The sequence below is a fragment of the Populus euphratica genome, unplaced genomic scaffold (genome assembly GCF_000495115.2).
Source record: "Populus euphratica unplaced genomic scaffold, PopEup_1.0 scaffold583.1, whole genome shotgun sequence".
In the NCBI taxonomy this organism is placed as follows: Eukaryota; Viridiplantae; Streptophyta; class Magnoliopsida; order Malpighiales; family Salicaceae; genus Populus; species Populus euphratica.
This window is the reverse complement of record NW_011500459.1, coordinates 111,882-117,805: the sequence shown is the minus strand read 5'-3', so window position 1 is coordinate 117,805 and position 5,924 is coordinate 111,882. Positions and strand designations below refer to the sequence as shown.

The following is a 5,924-nucleotide window of genomic DNA, read 5'->3' as shown; positions in this document are numbered from 1 at the left end:
TTTAAAAAATAAAAATATATTAATTCCAAGTAAATAAAAAAATTTAATTTTTTTATAAATATTTATAAAAGATAAATACAAACGCAAAATCTAAAAAAATCCACAGCATAGCCCCCTCGTGAAATGGGGGGGGGGGGGGGGGGCAGAAAAATTGGCGGGAAGAATGGAAAGTAGACTCTTGCATATAAATAAACAAAAAACACACTACGGGCCGAGGAACAGGCAGAGGCAGAGGCCAAAAGAGAAAGAGAAGAGAAAAGCAAAAATGCACGGTGGCAGCGAATTCGATGGAAGCGCAGCAGCCTTCATGGGCGGTGGATTCATGCCTACTCAATCCGTTCAGCCTTCTTCTTCTGATTCCTCCTCCTTCTCTATCTCCAAAGTACCTTTTCTTTTCTCTTCTCTTTTTACTCTGCTTTCCTCTGATCATCAAAATTATAAATTCCTTGTTTAATGGCTTATTCTTTTCCTAAACCCATGAAAGTTAGCGGAAATTTGTAGTTTGAGGGAACAGAAGGAGATCATTAGGCTTTTATTTTATTGTATTTGAGTTGCAGAATCGGGAGGCGCGGTGCTTGTTTCCGCTGACTGTGAAGCAGATAAACAACCTCACAAGCAATGATGAATCTAATCTCATCATTGATGGTGCTGAAGTTAACAATGTAATGTTTTCTTTTACCACCACACTCCTGGGATTTGGGTTTTTGTTTTGGATTGGATTTTATGAATTTATTAATTTCGGTGTTAGGTTACTATTGTGGGGAGGGTATCCCACAAGGAAGACAAGGCCAGCGAGTACTCCTTTTTAGTTGATGATGGGACTGGACAGATTGAATGCACCCAATGGTGAATTTCTTTTCATTTTTCTTGATTCCTTTTGAATCCGGGACAGGGAAGTGCATTTGTGGGTTTATTTAATGTTCAATTTGATTAAGGTTTGTTTGGTGTTTAAATTATATTATTATGACAATAATGCAATTGTTTCATGTTGTACAGGGTTCAAGAAAGCTTAGATACGGAACAAATGGGGGAAATCCTGTATGTTTTTGTACTGTTCTCATACAGTGCCTCCATGCCCGTTCTTAAAATTCTAGTTGCTTATTGCTTAATTGATCAGTCTATTTTTCTTTCGCTTGAATATAATTTTCACTACATCTTTGTTTGCCACTGAAAAGATTTTGTATGTTGGATTGTTGGGGTTGTGTGAGGAAATCAAAAGGGAAGCTCGGAAAATTACTACATGTTTTCTTGGGAAGGAAATTTCTGGTGTTAGGATGCCAAGTTTTCTTTCAGTGTACTATCCTCAACAACCAAGATGAGCATGAAGGGTTTAGATTCTTCATGAAATAGTTTCTTAACAACAAAATAGCTATTCAAGTAACCGCAGTTTTTACCTTTAAATTAATTTGTTTGATACAATTTTAATTACCATTTTTTGCTATAGAGTTGGCATGTATGTTCGTGTTCATGGACACATAAGAGGGCTGCAAGGCAGAAGGTTCTTAAATGTCTTCTCCATTAGGTATGTATTTGTGTTTCCTTTTCTTTTCGTCTGTTAATTTATTTTAATGAATATGGAGACGGTAGACCTTCACCCTAGCACAGAATGCCTGTTGTTCTATTGTTATTAGGTCGTTGTTGGATAAGGTATAGGGCCTTAAATTATCCATATATTGTTTGATTATTTTATTTCTAAGCCAGTCTTTGCTTGAAATCCTATATGGTTGCCTTGTCGTACACTTATGTTCTAATAGCTTCTGAGATATCTGTTTACCTCGCAATTTTTGAATTTTTTGAATTACCTTTATTTATCTTCCAACTGCACGACTTGCTCTGTGTAATAATTCTCACTTTACAACGTTAAGTTTTTCCAGATTATCCCTATGAGGATCTTCACGTTTCAAGGTTCCATTACCTGGTCAAAGGTTCTTTCCTAACCTATGGACAGTTGTTTTGAAAAAAAAAAGGGGAAAATTTGCGATGTGATTCTTTAACATTAGTTTTGAACCATCTCTTTCTGATTTGCTAGTCTTAAGGTGGGTTCTTCCATGGGTCGTGCTGACCTTTTGAGCTCATTTTTTGCCCCTATATGACTTGAATTTGCACTAAAATGGCACGTGTTTGTTTGATTGAATGTACAGAAAAGCAACAGCATTTTAAGCATACTGTTTTATTTTGCATTTCTTTGAAGATAACAACACAGTGTTTTCCCTTGATGAGTTTTTGAGATTTGTGTCTAATGGAATACCCATTAGATCTAATTCAAAGAAATTTGAGGGCAACCAGATACTCAATCTTTTGGTGCTAATTATACTGAATCAAGATGATTATTTTTTTTTTGTAAAATTGTGGAACCAGAACCTGTCTCTTTGCATGAGTTTGATCTTGTGCATGCTCCCCCCCATTCTTCCTGACTTGCTCTTTTTTATGGATCAGTCAATCAGTTTTATATATACAAACTATTTTCATGCATCACATGTTACAGCAAGCAGAGTATATTCAGTTGGGTGCAGAAAACCAAAAATCTTAATTGAACTTGGCTTTATTTTTATTCCCTTGCATCTATTAGCAGCAAGTGTATTTTGCATCTGTAGCTTTGTGGGAGAAGTCCAGTGAATATTACCTGCTCTCAAATCTGCAGTGGTAGCATTTGTTTCTTGAGTTGCAGTGCATGTTGATAAAACGATGCTTTTGCTGTGTTGAATATATTATCCTTCCCCTGCCATCGTACTTTCTTCAGGACCTACTGTTTCAGTTTCTCTTTCTTTTCTATTGTTAGGTTGGTGTGAGGTTGAGGTTGCATCATTTGGCAATTTCCTTTGAGGACCTGAGTTTAACTCATCTGTGAATTTTACCAATGAACCATGTGTGGGTCTCTTCCAGTTTTTTTTTCTAGAGGAGCGTAGATTTGGCTACATTGTATACTTGAGAGATCCCAGCACACACACACACTTGAGAGGGTTTAGTTTCATTTTTATTGCAATTATACTGAACTAAGTTCAGTGGCACTGTTATTTGCTAGCTTAGCCCTCCTGAAACTGTGTGGTTAGGTGTCTTGATCAAGCAATTTCACATTTCTTGTCTGAATGCATAGTTGAGCTTTGAATATCCTTAGCATGATGTTTCCTTTTCAATACTCTAGTGGCTGACTATGATAGGTATTGCTGCTTTTGAATTTGGAGTCTGGTCTGGGCAAAAGATGACAAACTGGTTGTTTCACTGTCGTTACCACTTCAACACTATTCGTTTGGCTCTCAGAACCTTTTCAATATTTCACATTTTAAAAATAAAAAGTAAAATTATTATATTCACTTATATAGATCAAAGTGAAGTTCCTGTGTTTGTTAGTATTAACATCCATGGGCAAGATATTACTTTCTGGACATAATAGTTCTTGGCTTAATTTCATTTATCTAAATTTTGATGAAAAACTGCCTATTTTGGCAAACAGGAAGCAATCACAGTAACACTTTTGTTTGTTCTATTTCCTAGTTAAACTATTTGTCTGAACAAAACTCATTTATTGTTAATTTATGCCGCTGTTGTTTTTCAGACTATTAACGTGACAATTCTCTTTTAGAGTTTTAATCTCAAACTTTGGATGTGGTTTTCAGGCCTGTTACAGACTTTAATGAGGTTCCAAACCACTTCATTGAGTGCATATATGTGCACTTCTACAATACCAGGTTACGGGTATTGGTCTAGTTATCGCAATGATGCTCCATTTTTTTTTTTTTTTTGTTTTAAGCATGATTTTGTGATATGGTAGCTTTGCTTATGTACTGCATTTTCACACTGAATGTGACCTTATGCTACTAAGTTCAGGGTGTCACTGCGCAGCCCCCAGTGGCAAATTCAACAAATACCTCTTTAAAGGGATACCAAGCTGCCCCGCCATATCAAGTAATCAATCTCACTCTGAGAATTTTATTTTGCTCAATTGTTGAGTTAGCTTTTTACTGGCACTCAAATTTTCCTTTTTTTCAGTCTTCTGCCTATTCCAGTGCCGATGGACTGAACAATGCTAGTCAGATGATATTAAATTTTTTGCAGCAACCTTCGTATCTGTAAGTTATATTTGATACCCGGAAATTCTTGAGTTTTGATTTTAATGAGCGTTGCAAGATGAAATAGAACACAACCTGTTGGATACATATGATGCTCAGATGGGTGCCATGCTTGCACTGGTGCTGAGATTTTCGTTTCCCTTTTTTTTTAGAACTTGGCTTGACTCGACTCTGAAATGAATTTTGTTCTCTTCTTAGTGTTGAACTCTCAATAGGGAAAGCATTTTTCTTATATTTCTACTTCTATCTGCATGCCTGCTTTTTGAATTTTCAGTTTAACCTAGCTCATCAGGTAACATTCTGGATGTGTTCTCTTGTTAATTGTGTATTTTTGAAATCTTTGTTTGAACACAGAACTTATGACGAGGACAATCTATAGGCAAGTGGTCAACTGCTCATATCTACAATAGGGCCCATGATAATTAATAAGGGGAGGATAGTTGTAGCATTAATGGAAACTTTCAGCTGTTACTAAAACTCCTTTCATTTACCCTTTTTCTTGTAACTCATTACATACAAATTTAACATACAATTTGCAAGAAGAAAATCCAAAAAAGGAGAGCATGCCAATCCTTTGAACCAGCTTGTATCAATGAAGTTCCCTATTCAGAGAACATATAGTTAAGAAAACATTTGTCCATGATGGTCAATAGATGACTGGATAGAGAATGGAAATGTGCGCACTTGATAATATGCTCTGCATCGTATATTCCATTTACTTGATTTAATTTTATGAAATTACAAGTTATGTGCAAACTCTCAAATTATGTTGGCATTGGTGGATAATGCGTTGTGATTACTGATTACGTATAATTCAACATGATCTTCGCAAGGTGCTGTTGACCTACTTATTAATAAACTGTAAAAGTGTAGAAATAAGATCGTTCATTTTGTGGTTGATTTATAAAAGTTAGTTAATTCTCCTATGACAATATTCTGCATTTTTGTCTGCACAAATGTTCTGGCAAGTTCTTGTGTATGTAGAATTGATGCTAGCAAACTTGAACATGTCTTTATGCAGACATGCATTGAGTGTCATGCATGCTTTTTTGGATGTTAACAAATTTTGGCCCTTGTATGGTATCTTGGACTCAACGCACTTCGATTTGGTACACTAAAAGTTTATCCAATGTTCAAGCTTTGTTCTTACTCATGCATTTGCTTTAATGCTCATTATATATTGTTTGAGAACTTTGACCCATTGTGATCTTCAATTTTCTAGCACCACCGAGGGAGCTCACTATGATGCCATTGCCGGTCAGCTAAAGATTCCAATGGATAAGCTCAAGTCTCTCTCACTCAATCTCTTTCTCTCTATCTCTCTTACTGTGCTTTTAGAGGAGAATGTGCTAACACCATCCTCCTTGGTCTTGGACAGGGAAGTACTACAGATGCTTGTTGACAATGGCCTCGTTTACACAACTATCAATGATGATTACTACAAGTCCACTGTTAATGCTTGATATCTAATATGCTGCGTTTATTGTCATGCTGCTGTGTAGCATCTGTGATTTGTTTATTGTCACTGATCTTTTTGAGATCCATTGTCAATAAACCAATGCATCGTTGAGAAAAGTAGCACATTTTATTTAAGGTTGTTCATGGAATATGCCACCTTTTTTTATACATGCTTTTCTCCCCCAACATTCACAGGAATGCAGCCCACTTTTGCACTTGTCTACGATTCAAATGAAGTTCTCCGAAGTTTGGAAGCGCAATCTTGGTATCGAACTCTTATGTCCACTTGTTTTTCTACATTTGGAGGTGTATAGTCTTGAGCTACAACGAGCCCATTTTCATCTTATGGGTACTTCTGTCTCACGTTCAAGTTCCAGCTTTGTCATGTGTAAATGCATC

General features: G+C 36.2%; 1 protein-coding gene across 1 annotated transcript; it reads left to right on the top strand.

Moving 5' to 3' along the window:
- The first annotated feature begins 205 nt into the window (after window positions 1-205).
- On the top strand, window positions 206-5,697 carry LOC105114815 (replication protein A 32 kDa subunit B-like). Its single transcript, XM_011011508.1, has 10 exons — window positions 206-382; window positions 558-662; window positions 749-846; window positions 997-1,038; window positions 1,445-1,522; window positions 3,615-3,693; window positions 3,826-3,903; window positions 3,988-4,067; window positions 5,290-5,355; window positions 5,446-5,697. Exons 1-10 carry the CDS (start codon window positions 266-268, stop codon window positions 5,528-5,530), a joined length of 828 nt encoding a protein of 275 aa, XP_011009810.1. The 5' UTR covers window positions 206-265; the 3' UTR covers window positions 5,531-5,697.
- Window positions 5,698-5,924: the final 227 nt, after the last annotated feature.

Excerpts from the sequence above, each read along its gene's own strand:
- LOC105114815 (XM_011011508.1), top strand. The coding sequence starts at position 266 with ATGCACGGTGGCAGCGAATTCGATGGAAGCGCAGCAGCCTTCATGGGC. Across the intron at positions 847-996 it reads CAGATTGAATGCACCCAATG|GGTTCAAGAAAGCTTAGATA; the intron begins GTGAATTTCTTT and ends CATGTTGTACAG. Across the intron at positions 5,356-5,445 it reads ATTCCAATGGATAAGCTCAA|GGAAGTACTACAGATGCTTG; the intron begins GTCTCTCTCACT and ends GGTCTTGGACAG.